Source organism: Rattus norvegicus, chromosome 5 (genome assembly GCF_021556685.1).
Source record: "Rattus norvegicus strain SHRSP/BbbUtx chromosome 5, alternate assembly SHRSP_T2T, whole genome shotgun sequence".
Lineage (NCBI taxonomy): Eukaryota > Metazoa > Chordata > Mammalia > Rodentia > Muridae > Rattus > Rattus norvegicus.
In genome coordinates, this window is record NC_141538.1 from 143,058,982 (window position 1) to 143,072,291 (window position 13,310).

The 13,310-nt window shown below is 46.9% G+C and overlaps 1 protein-coding gene across 9 annotated transcripts in view; it reads left to right on the top strand.

The window, feature by feature from the left end:
• The window catches only part of Inpp5b (inositol polyphosphate-5-phosphatase B), a 64,355-nt gene that overhangs the window by 46,064 nt on the left and 4,981 nt on the right, over positions 1-13,310 (top strand). For 8 of the 9 annotated variants that reach the window (XM_087549963.1, XM_087549964.1, NM_001100755.1 and 5 more), the window contains 7 exon segments: positions 623-734; positions 2,343-2,452; positions 3,743-3,878; positions 7,957-8,067; positions 8,600-8,762; positions 9,705-9,940; positions 11,852-11,965. In XM_087549963.1, the coding sequence (XP_087406089.1) occupies positions 623-734; positions 2,343-2,452; positions 3,743-3,878; positions 7,957-8,067; positions 8,600-8,762; positions 9,705-9,940; positions 11,852-11,965 (982 nt within the window). 9 annotated transcript variants of the gene reach the window in all.

Genomic DNA, 13,310 nt, shown 5'->3' on the forward strand with positions numbered 1-13,310 from the left:
CAGTCCAAAGATGTGGTACTATTTCTGGCTTCTTGGCATTTTGGAAGCTGACTGGATGGCTGTTCTTCTCCAGGGTCCCTCATAGGGAGCACGTCTTCTCCACTCCGAGGCTGCAGCTGTCACGGCCCTTTGTCTGCTTTTAGGCCGAGGATGCATTTGTTGGAGACAGTGTACACTGCTAGGCAGATGACTTAGTGACATGGCTGTTGGCTTCAGGTAGAGCACTAGAGTTCATGGCGTGTCTGATGATATCAGGAAGCAGCAGTAGGTGATACGGAGCATGTGACACAGCTCTTCCCAGGAGTTCAGAGTAAGCCAACCGGGATGTGGTGGGTGAATCCAGGCTCCACCGTTAAAGTTCAGCTTTGCTTCAGAAAATTCCATCTAGACACAGGCTAAGAGTGCATTTGTGGTCTGGGATGTAGCACAGGGTCCCTGGGTGACTGGCCCTTTGTGACAGTCGAGTCTGCAGTACGTATTAGACATGTTAGTGAGTGGGTGGGAAGGAAAATTCTGCAACAGTTAAGTCACTGTCCACCCTGGGGCCTCTGTCCAATGCATCTTGGATTGGGTGGGTGAAAGCCCCTCCTAAACCTTGTCACTCCGTGCTCTGCCCTCACAGTGTGATCTTGTGGCTGGGGGACCTCAACTACAGAATAGAAGAGCTGGATGTGGAAAAGGTGAAAAAGCTCGTGGAAGAGAAGGCCTTCCACACCCTGTATGCGCACGACCAGGTACAGATGGCCACCATGCCTCCTCCACTGTGAGGGCACAGAGCCTAGTTTCTCTTCCATCATCTTGGGAGGTTTCCCCCAGGACCTGATGCTGTCCACGCGTGCCTGTATTCTGTGTGCATTCCTCTCTGTGGGCTCTGTCCTGGAAGAAGCACCTGTGTCCTTTGGAGGAAAAACACACACTTTCTCATTCACTCAAGAGATCGGAGTTAGGGATATAAGGGCTTTACATTATTAATTTTTTTCTTCAGTAAAGAAAGTACTTGGTACATTTTGGGTGATTTAATATTTCTCTTTAGAATGAGTCCTCTGCTCCTGTCTCCTCCTCCTCACTAGTTTTCTCCAGTGTGAGTAAACTCTTAGCTCCTCTCTTCACTCTGATGAGTCAGTTCTGCAGCCTGCTGTTCCTTACCATCATTTGATGTAGCATGTCTCTCTGAGAGCAATGGCCACTTCAGAGGCTGAGAGAAGCCTGTGTCTGACTGTCCTGGCCCCCGGGAACGTCAGCGGAGACCCTGGAGAGGGCAGTGGGAGTGGATGGGACAAGAGGCGAGAAAAATGGAGACAAGACAGTATTCTGATCAAGTCTCATTTTTTTTTTCGGAGCTGGGGACCGAACCCAGGGCCTTGCGGTTGCTAGGCAAACGTTCTACCGCTGAGCTAAATCCCCAACCCCTCAAGTCTCATTTAATCAGGCAAAAAGCACTTGCTTTTAAGCAGAAAAATCACACAACACAAAATGGTAGTCAGGGTAACAATAAACATACATCACGTCAGAAACCAATGGCATAAGTTTTGATTTCCCAAAAACTTCTTACCTGCAATAAGTTTCAATTTTCTGAAGTTTCTAACTAACAATAGAGTGAAACTCATTCTTGTACAGAAGCAAGATACCAGAAAGTCTCCAGTATTTTTGGCTGGTGGTAACCCCCATGCATGTTACTTGGAAACAAGGGCCAATGAAGTGGAAAACACCTAGCTCAGACAAAGAATGGCATAAGCAGGCCAGATGGCCCCAGACATCTGACTTTCTTGGCTCTCCTCCATAGATTTGAGACTTCTTTTTTTTTTTTTTTAAAGAATTTTATTTACTTATTTTATGTATATGAGTGCACTGTAGCTGTCTTCAGACACACACCAGAACAGGGCATCGGATCCCACTACAGATGATTGTGAGCCACCATGTGGTTGCTGGGAATTGAACTCAGGACCTCTGGAAGAGCAGTCAGTGCTCTTAACCACTGAGCCATCATCTCTCCAGCCTGACTTGAAACTTCTTAAGTGCTCAGGACTGTCCAGGATGCTGAAGCTTGCTTTCTTTTCTGTGTGAGCTCTTCTCCTGTTTTTGACAACCTTGGCATCATTAGGTCTAAATCCTTTGATTTTTGATTTTCCATCTCTTTCCCAGTACAGAGCAATTGAATGAGAGAAATCTTAACCCTCTGTCTCTCTTTATGAAATCATTTCTTTATTGATTCATGGAATAAGGGTAGTTTTCTCATGGGTCCTTTCTCTTTCAGGTAGGGCCTGGGATATGGATTGATGTTCCAGCCTCTACTGATCCCAGGTTTGACCCTAAAGGCTCTCTCGTCTTCTTCTTTTGTCCAGCTGAAAATCCAGGTGGCTGCCAAGACCGTCTTTGAAGGCTTCACCGAGGGTGAGATTACATTCCAGCCTACTTACAAGTACGATACTGGCTCTGACAACTGGGATACCAGGTGGGTCTGAGGTCACTTCAGGGGTTAAGGAACTGGGAATGCAAGCGTTCTGGGAAGCATTGGCCCCTGTGGGCCTGAGGAGTGTAAGGTTCCTGTGACTCTTCACGTTTTTCATGGTGGCCAAATATTTCCTTTCCAAGCCCACTTCATTTCCACATTATTTCTTTCTGACTGCCTTAAGTGTTGTTCCATTATGGGTTGACTTTTCTTTTCCTTTTAAAAAGATGTTGTGTGTGTGTGTGTGTGTGTGTGTGTGTGTGTGTGCGTGCGTGCGTGCCTGCCTGCCTGCCTGCCTGCCTGCCTGCATATGTGTATGCGCACTGCATGCGGGCCTGGTGTTTGCAGAAGCCAGAAGAGGGTGCCAGATACCCTGGAACTGGAGTTAGAACTCCAGCTGGTTGTGAGCCACCATGTGGTTGCTGAAACTGAACCCAAGTCCTCTGTAAGAGCAGCCAGTGCTCCTAACTGCTGAGCCATCTCTCCAGCTCACCAATTGACTTTGAGCTATGTTTACGGTAATGTGATGATTCCAGCTAAGCTTGTACTTGGTCTTGATGTATTAAGACCTCCCTTCCCTCCCTCTGTCCCTCTCTTCCTTCCCTCCTTCCTGGATTTATTTATTATGTATGCAGTGTTCTGTCTGCATGCATACCTGTATGTCAGAAGATGGCATCAGATCTCATTGTAGATGGTTGTGACTCACCATGTGTCTGCAGGGAATTGAACTCAGTGTCTTTGGAAGAGCAGCCAGGGCTCTTAACCTCTAAGCCATCTCTCCAGCCCCATAGTTAACATTTCTTTAAAGTGCTTACAGTATGCCAGATGCTGCTGTATAAATTTGATTTGTATGTCTCATTTCAGCCTGTTAAAAGCTCATTGGGGTGTATATGGTTTGTTATGAGACTGTGGACTAAGGTATAGAAAGTTCAAGAACTTCCCAAACAGAATTTGAACCCAGGCAGCAGAAATTCACAGCCTCTTCCTTTAACCACTTCCTGTTAAGGACTGTAAATGCTTCTTCTCCTGTTGCTTTTTCACACTCTCTCCACCCTCAGCAGGGCAGTACAGGGCAGGAAGTCAGCTGTTTTCTGTTGGAGCTTTCACAGTTGCATGGATGATACCCATAGGAGACACCTCGTTCCTCCATAGGCCTAATCATCCGCCATCTTAGATCTTAGTTGCATGGACGTGAAGGCTCTGCCTCGTTGCTCCCTGCCTGAGCCATGGCAGTCACTGAAGACTGGGCCGTGGTGTTTCTGTGATCGTACCAGCGTGCTCTTTGTCTTTCAGTGAGAAGTGTCGCGCGCCTGCCTGGTGTGACCGAGTCCTGTGGAGGGGAAAGAACATCAGTCAGCTGAGTTACCAGAGCCACATGTCCTTGAAGACCAGTGACCACAAGCCCGTCAGCTCAGTGTTTGAGATTGGGGTAGGTGGGCAGCTGGTTTTTATACCAGGGCTGCCTTTTGTCTTTCTGATCAATTTCTCTTAGTCTTGAATATGAGGAAGCTCTTTTTAGGAATTGTTTAAGGTCCTGGAGGGATGGCTCGGATATTAAAAGCCCTCGCTGCTTTTCCAGAGGATCTAAATTTGGTTCTTATCATGTTGGCCTCCTCAACCACCCATAACTCCAGCTTCAGGGGATCCAGTGGCCTCTGCAGGAATTGCATATCTGCGGTACACAGACGTACATGGAGGCAAAATGCCATCTTAGTCAGGGTTACTCTTGCTGTGAGTAAACATGACCAAAGCAACCTGGGGAGAAAAAGGTTTATTTAGTTTATATCACAGTTGGTCAGAGAAGGACGTTAGGACAGGAACTCAAATCGGGTAGGAATCTGGAGGCAGGAGCTGATACAAAGGTTGTGGAGAAGCTTCTCTCGACTTGCTCAGCCTGCTTTCTTTTTTTTTTTCTTTTTTCTTTTTTTCGGAGCTGGGGACCGAACCCAGGGCCTTGCGCTTCCTAGGCAAGCGCTCTACCACTGAGCTAAATCCCCAACCCCTCAGCCTGCTTTCTTTACACAACAGCCAGGACCACCAGGGGTGTGTCCCTACCTCTAATGGGCTGTCCCCTACCCCATCAATCACTAATTAAGAAAATGTCTACAGCCTCATCATAGAGACATACATAAAATAAAAATAAATACATTTTTCAAAACATAAAATTTAAGTGTAAAGTTAATTACTACTTGCTTTGATATACCTCTGATATTTCCACATACATGGACGTTCCCTTTCGCCTCTGGACTCTGTTTATACATTTGCAGCTGAGTGTGTCAGTATTCTATGTACGACACACATATATTTACTTTTTATTTCCTTAGTAAAAGGACTCACATTATACATGTGTTGAGGACATCTTTTCCCTGCATCGAAAATGTTTTAGGGCTGGAGAGTATGCTCAATTGGTACAGTGCGTGCCTAGCTTGCATGAGGTGCTGGATTCAATTTCCAGAACTACACAAAGCAGGTATGGTAGCCCATACTTGGAACCCCAGGATCAGGAGGCAGAGGTAGGAAGAACAGGAGTTCAAGGCCATCCTTGGCTACATAGGGAGCTCTCAAGACTGTGCCCTCCCCTACGCCCACCACACAGAAGGTTATGTTTTAGGAACTTACGCAGTTTCTTCCTCATTATTTTGTATTTCATGTTTATTTATTGTGTGTGTGTGCATACGCGTGCATCCGCCAGTGCTCAGGGGAAGGGCAAGGACTTCTGGGAATCTGTCCTGTGTATCCCAGGGATCAAACTCAGGACAGATGGCTTGGAGGTAGGCCCCGGTATGTCCTGAGCCATCTTACAGGCCTCTTCCTTATGAGTGAGAACTTTGCTGTGGTAGGGATGAGTTATAATGTATTGCTTTGCTTCCAGAATAGTTGCCTTACATGTGGTGCTATAGTGACCATCCCTCACGAGTATTTTTATGTCTGTATTTATGTAGACAGATTCTCAGTGGTGGCATCCGTGGTTCAAGGGGAAGTATATTTTAGCAGGATGGTAGTACATGTAGTTTGAGCTATTCAGAGGCCTGTGACAGGATTGATTGAGCCCAGAGTTTGAGAACAGTTTGGGAAACATAGCAAGACTATGTATTTAAAAAAATTTTTTTATTAGCATTTAAGAGGAAGTGCAGGGGCTGGAGAGATGGCTCAGCAGTTAAGAGCACTGGCTGTTCTTTCAGAGGTCCTGAGTTCAATTCCCAGCAACCACATAGTGGCTCACAACCATCTGTAATGGCATCCAGTGCCCTCTTCTGGTGTGTCTAAAGACAGCGACAGTGTACTCACATACATGAAATAAATAAATCTTTTTTAAAAACGAGGGAGTGGGGGTTGGGAATTTAGCTCAGTGGTAGAGCGCTTGCCTAGCAAGTGCAAGGCCCTGGGTTTGGTCCCCAGCTCCGAAAAAAAGAAAAGAAAAAAAAAAAAACACAAAAAACAAACAAGCAAACAAAAAAAACCCAAGGGAGTGCAGTAAATATATGTGAAGGGACATAGTAAAGAAACTGCTTACAAGAGTGCTTTATTATTGGGGGGCATGGTTGATTGGATTTGATTTGTTTTTCAAGGCAGGGTGTCTCTGTGTGTAGCCCTGGCTGTTGTGGAGTTCACTCTGTAGACCACGCTGGCCTCAGAAACCTGTCTGCCTCTGCCTCCTAAGCGCTGAGATCAAAGGTGTGCACCATTCTTTATTGAGAACAAGAGAGGCATATCCAGAGGCATCTGGAGTACTCAGAGTCCAGAGAGAAAACTGAGCATGGCCTGGTAAGGGAGAGGGGGAGCACAGTGGAGACATGAGATGGAAAGGGAGAGAGGACAGAGCACACAAGAGGGCGAGAGCTAGAGAGTGAGGGAAGGAAGAGAGGTGGGCAGACCCAGGGGAGCAGACAGTGCTATGCATGAGTAGCTGTGGGGAGGGACAGGCCAACAGACTGTTGTGGACTTTGAAATGTGTAACAGGCACTTATGACAGACACTGAAGGTGCCTGGATGCCAGGCTGGGCCTTGATATTCTGATAGGCACTGCAGGTAGCCATGTGTCCCTTCTGCCAGAGATAAGGGGAAATGACTCCTTTTAGGAGAAGGAAACTGATTTCACACAGTCCTAAGGAATGCTTTTATCTCACCACAGGAAACCCTCCTGTAGTCACAGCTTGAGCTCATTTCTAGATCTATGGACTACCTGAGACCTAACAGTTAGTGCCTATTCGTTTATTACTGTCTACTCCCAACAGCTCTCACTAGTTTTTTTTTTGTTTTTGTTTTTGTTTTTTTTTTTTCTTTTTTTAGGAGCTGGGGACCGAACCCAGGGCCTTGTGGTTGCTAGGCAAGTGCTCTACCGCTGAGCTAAATCCCCAACCCCAAAAATGTGAAGCCCAGGCTGGCCTCGAACTCGTGATCCTCCTGCCTCTGCCTCCTTCAGCAAATCCTACCAGTGTGCGCCACCACAGCAGGCTCTCACTAGTTTTAAAAGAAAGGTTTAATTAACTCTTTGGTGGCAGGGGCTCACTATGTAGTCCAGGCTAGCCTCAAACTCAGAGATTTGGATTAAAAGTATATACCAGCACACCAGGCAAGATTTATTTTTAATTTTTGAGTTTTCCCTGCATGCATTTGTGTGTACTGCCTGCATGGTTAGTGCTCCCAGAGACCAGGTGAGGGCATGAATGCCCTGGAAATAGAGTTCCGGGTGATCGTTAGGCATCATGTGGGGGAGAACCAGGTCCTCTGAGCTGTCTCCCCACTCCCCTCTCATGCTTCCACCAACTGCATGTGAGCTTACTTTTCCATAACTTGCCAAATAGCTTTTCAATCTTTTTAGTTAATACAATGAGCAAAAGAGAGTGAGCACCAGTGGCTTTGTGTTGCTTTGTGCCACCTCCTCATTCGTTCTTCGAGGTATTAGGTAGATATGGGTAGATCTGAAGTTAGAGAAGAGCCTAAGACTGGGTGTGGTGGCTCTGGCTGTTAAGCTGTGCATTGGAGGCCAGCCTTGTCTACATGCCGTCTCTGAAGTAGGAGGAGCGGGGGTGGGGGGAGGGCTAAGTAGTGTTGCAATCATTTTGCTGTTGAAAATGAAAGGTACTTATAATTAAAATATGGAAGGGAGAGCCTGACACTCCTCCTTCTTGCTGATGAGCTTGGGTTAGAAGAGCTAAGAAATACATCTTTTTATCAAAACCCTTAGGGGAAAACCCCACTGTTGGCCTTTGGGGCGTGGGAACAAGCAGGACCAAGATAGAAACCCAGCGTCTTTTGGCTAAGACCTAAGACCTAACAGGAGGCACCACCAGGATGCTCCAGGCTCCTCCTGCTGGCTAGAGGGCAGGCAGCCTTGCCATAACTGGATCTTTCTGATTCTGTCACTGGGTTATAAACTAAATTTACTTAACTTTCACTTCTGAAATGCTGTTAGTTTTGGTTTCTGATTTCCCAAGCACACTCAACACTGAGAAAGAAGAATGGACAGAAGGCTCCACACTCAGTCTCCGATGTTTCCCTCCCAGGTGAGGGTTGTCAATGAAGAACTCTACCGGAAGACCCTGGAGGAAATCGTACACTCCCTGGATAAAATGGAAAATGCCAACATTCCTTCTGTGACACTCTCCAAGCGGGAGGTAGGAAAGACCCGGACCTGCTAGGAGTATTAACATCAGGGGTTGGGGGTTGACCCAGTTGGTAGGACCTGCGTTCAAGCCCTAGAACTCAGGATGGGGTAGCATGGCCTTTATTCCTAGAACTTGGGAGGCAGAGTGAGTGGATCTCTGAATTTGGGCTAGCCTGGTCTTTAATGACTTCCAGAGGTTCCAGGCCAGCCAGGGCTACATACTGAGACTGTCTCAGGTTCACAGGAAGACAGTTCACGCTGTGGATGTGCAGCTCCTGGGCAGAGTGAGCTGGATGTTCAGGTCATGGGGCAGTTGGAGAATGGATGTAGAAAATGGAGACTTGGTTTGCTTCAGGAAGTTTACTTATAAAAGCAAACTTGGGCTTGAGCCTGCATAGTTGCTGGTCTTCATTGGCCATTGTGCCCTCTCAGCTAAATACACTTCAAAGAGGTGGTCTTATTTCCAAATAGTTATTCCTGGTCAGGGTGGGTGCAGCTCGAGTAGAGAACACTGGTTCTGACCGGTCCTCATTTGTTCTCAGTTCTGTTTTGAAAATGTGAAGTACATGCAGTTGCAAACCGCAACCTTCACGATTCATAATGGCCAAGTGCCCTGTGAGTTTGAATTCATCAACAAGCCTGATGAGGAGACCTACTGTAAGCAGTGGCTGACGGCCAAACCCAGCAGGGGCTTCCTCCTGCCAGGTAACCCGTCTCTTCCTAGACTCTGCTTTCTCAAAGCCCTGCCTGTCCTTTTCATTTTCCTACATAAGCTGTTTGCTTCTGAATGCTTCATTCTTTGCCTAAGACTTTTGTTTTTTTTTTTGTTTTTTGTTTTTTTTTTTTTTGAGACAGGGCCTCTCTATTATGTAGCCCTGGCTATCCTGGAACTCACTGGGTCGCCCAGGGTGGCCCCACAGAGATCTACTTGCCTCTGATGGCTCTGAAATCACACACACACACACACACACACACGAGCACACAGACACAGACACACACACACACACACACACACACACACCAATCCTATCCAATCCCTATAACTGAACTCACCCATATATAAACTAAAAAGTGCTAAGAAGCATGCGCTCAGTGTTAAAAACGGCTTAGTCGCTTGCGTGCTCCGTAATCGAATGTCAGACGCTGCTACTTTAGGAGTCATCTCTATTGCTGGTCTTCTGTCATCGGTGCCCAGTTATCTACCCTGTGGACAGGGAGAAGTGATGGGCAGTCATCTAGAAATGGCAGCATCTCCATCGTGTGGCAGCAGGATTAGGGTGTTTCCTGGCTAGTTCCCAGGCGATAGCTTCCCTGGATCTGTGCCCGGGGGTATTCTCATCTTGCCTGGCCCAGGGCCGGTCCTCTGATTCATGCCTCCTTACTGGACGACTATTCCTGGTTGAAGCCATGCTACTTAGTACGTGGGCTTCTTGACGGTTTGTCTGCCCCGTGGGCATGTGTTATCTTCACATTTCTGGGCTACACTGTTCACATTTTGTGCTTCTCCAGTGCCAAGCACACGGGTCCTTGTTGGGTGATCTTCTGTCTCCTTTTTCAACCCTTTCTGTCTCACTCTCTGCCCTCCTGCCTTTCCTCCTTTCTCTTGACTGCTCCCTAGCTGACTTTACTTTTAAACTCTTCCTGCAGATTCTCATGTCGAGATTGAACTGGAGCTCTTTGTAAATAAGGCTACCGCCACAAAACTCAACTCAGGCAAGGACACCATTGAAGACATTCTGGTTTTACACTTGCATCGGGGAAAGGATTACTTTTTGTCCGTGACCGGGAACTACCTGCCCAGCTGTTTCGGGTCTCCCATCCATACATTGTGCTACATGAGAGAGCCCATCTTGGATCTACCACTGAAAATTGTTAACGAGCTGGTAAGTAGCAGGCCTCAAGGAAACCCCCAGTACTGGGAACGTGGCTCACACACCTCATTTCTATCCCTACTTTCCTGGACACAAGCGTTTCGCAGCTTCCTTGAACTTGCTTAGTATCAATGCAACAAGCCACCCTCAGAAGGACAGTGAGCTGCTTCTCATCACTCTTGTTTTCTTGCTGGCCTGCTTAGACTTCTTTGTGCTGATGTAATGAAGCAGCAGCAGTGGTGGCCAGCAGGGTGAAGGTAGTCTCTCTTGCCTGCATCAGTGTTAGCTGCCCTCTGTCTTCTGCACATGTCTTCCAGAAGTGAGGGCAAGCTTCTACAGCTAGAGGCAAGAGCAAGAGAGAAAAGCTAAGTTATTACATGGCTTGGCTAACAGCCCACACAATACCAATTCTGCCTTACCGTGTGCTTTGGAGCAAGTTGTGAAGCCAGCCCAGATTCCAGCGTAGAGAGACTCCACCTCCTGCTGTGGACAGCCGTGGGAGATGGTCACGCTTTCCAGTCTGTTTCATACCCGGGCATGCATACATGCATGCAAGTGATGGAAACAAAACTCCATAAGCTGGTGCTTTATAGAGAACAGAAGCTTAGCTTTCACAACTCGGGTGGCTGAAGTCTATGATAACGATCCCTGATGACGCACCTTCTTCGTTCACACATGACTGTTTCAGTGTCCTCCTGTGGCAAGAGTAGGAGACTCTTGGTTTCTTACTGCACATGAATCCCATTTGTGACCACACAGCCCTCACGACCAGCCACCTCCCAAAGGCCCCCCTACCAGAAACTGTCACATTGGTGATTAAGATTGGACATGGTAATCTGGGTGGGGTGGAGGAGACGTTGCCTAAACATTCAGTATCCAGCAAGCTGTGCAGCAGAGAAACTTAGCTGTGATCCTCAGTTTCTAGTGAAAGTTTCCATTTTAAAAAATGGAGCTGAGGGGTTGGGGATTTAGCTCAGTGGTAGAGCGCTTACCTAGGAAGCGCAAGGCCCTGGGTTCGGTCCCCAGCTCCGGAAAAAAAAAAAAAAATGGAGCTGAGAGACAGCTCAGTTGATAAAGTGCTCGCCATGCAACCATGAGGTCTTGAGTTCAGTTCCCCAGAACCCACATAAAAGATACGTGCCTGTGCTCCCACCTTTGAGGTCGGAGACAGGTTTTAGACAAATGGGAAAGACTCAGATTCAGTGAGAGACCCATGTCTCAAAGAGTAAGTGGAAAACAACTGAGGAAGACACTCAGTTGTCCTCTGGCCACCACATGCACAAGTACATCCATGCACACAGCATACACACACACACCAACCAGTCCAATAAATAATGACAGTCTGGCAGTAAGTTTGCTCAGACACACAAGGCTCCTACAGAGACCATCCTGACACACAGAACAAGCTTGGCAATTTGTGCACTTTTCCCTTTGAGTGCATATTTTCAGTTAGGGACTCTTGAACTAGTCTCTGTCATTTAATGTAGATGAAAACAGGAGCCCAGTCAAGGAAACTGAAATGTCACAGGTCACATGCTGAGTGGCAGCAGGCCTGGAGCTTACAGTTTTGGGCTCGCAAGTATGTGCCCTTCCTCACTGGGTCACACAGCCTCTCTGGGTGTCACAGTGGAATGCTGGGAAATAGAACTTTTTTTTTTCTACTAAGTTAGGACATATACAACCCTTTTCATGGAAACTACTTGCCACCTCTCTCCCATCTTTAAAAATTCCCTTCTTGTCACCCAGGTGTACCTCCTTTTTTTTTTTTTCTTTTTTTCTTTTTTTGGCCTCTGGAATGTCCAGTTAGTGGATTGAGGCATTGTCCTTCCCTGTTGTTTGCTGTTCTCATCCTTCACTTCCTGAGGCCAGCCTGGTAGAAGTGCCACCTCATCACGATTTGTCATACTTTTTCTTTCTTTGGAGACCTTGATGACAGTGCAGACTGCAGATGACAGAAGCCAGTTGGAGAAACCCATGGAAATCCCCAAAGAACTCTGGATGATGGTCGATTACCTATATAGAAATGCTGTCCAGCAGGTAGGTGGGGCTTAAGCCAGTCAGACCTGACTGAGGCCAAGCTGCCTTGAGAAAGACCTAGAATGTTTCTGTGTGTGGAAACCTGTGGATCATTTTTCTGCCCCCAGGGGGTTCCAGTGCCTGTTTGACACTGGACTGTAATCCCCATTGGGGATTCCCAGCACTGTGCTTCTTCCCAAGCCTCTCCTTGGTCCCCCAGAGAAGGACTTCTGAATGCCCCCTGGGAGGTCATTTTGAAGTCTTGCAGGAACTCTCACCTGCTTCTGAGAATGGGAGGGGCTAGATTGTTGACAATTCAGGCAGATGACAGACGGAACCCCAGATCATGAATCTGGAGGGCTGATTTCTAGAGAGATTTTAGGCAGGCTTCCTGGGCTGGGATTAGTTGGTCAGTTTGACTGACTTGGCTACAGGTTTGTGAGCTTCAGTCTTCAAAGCAGGAGCCTCCAAAAGGGTCATAGGAAGCTAGCAGGTTGGGGAGAATGCAGGGAATCACAGACAATTAAGATATATTGCTTTAGCAGCGCACAGGCAATTAGTTGGGCTGACAGTGACAGGTACCCAGACACAGGACGTCACACAGTAGGCACACAGGCAGGCTGGTAAAGGCAAAAACTCTTGCCTCTGATCTCAAAGTCATGGTTTGTTGTGGTTGTTGTTTTAAGATTTATTTATTTATTTCTTTTATGTATATGAGTACACTGTAGCTGTCTTCAGACACAGCAGAAGACAGCATTGGATCCCATTACAGGTGGTTGTGGTCTACCATATGGTTACTGGGAATTGAACTCAAGTCAGTGCTCTTGACTGCTGAGCCACCTCTCCAGCCCCCTCAAGGCCATGTTTTTAGATATTTTAATCTTGCAGCAGAATATATTCATACTTTCTTTCTCTCCCCTTTCCTCTCCCCTTCCTCTTCTCCCTTTCCCTCTCTTTCTCTGCTCATTCCCCCTCCCCAACCCCGGCTCCTTTTCCCTACCCTCCAGTACTGAGGATCGAACTTGGGCTTCATGCATGTTAGGCAAAAGCTCTCTACTAAGCTATACTTCCAGCCCAGCAACTACATTCTTAGGATATTCTGTTCTCCATTTAATTGCAATTTTTCTAGGTAGAGTCTAGTATTATAGCACAGTCAGGCCTTGAACTTGCTATGTAGCTGAGAATGACTGAACTTCCGAGTCTCTCACCTCTACTTCCCAAGGGTTGAGGTAATAGCTGCGCACCCCCTCACTTGGTTTATGTGGTGCTGGGAATTGAACTCAGCTTTATGTATGCTAAGCAAGTGCTCTAACAACGGAGCTTTATTTCCCAATTATTTATTTTTTTTGAGATAGTAGTTCACTAT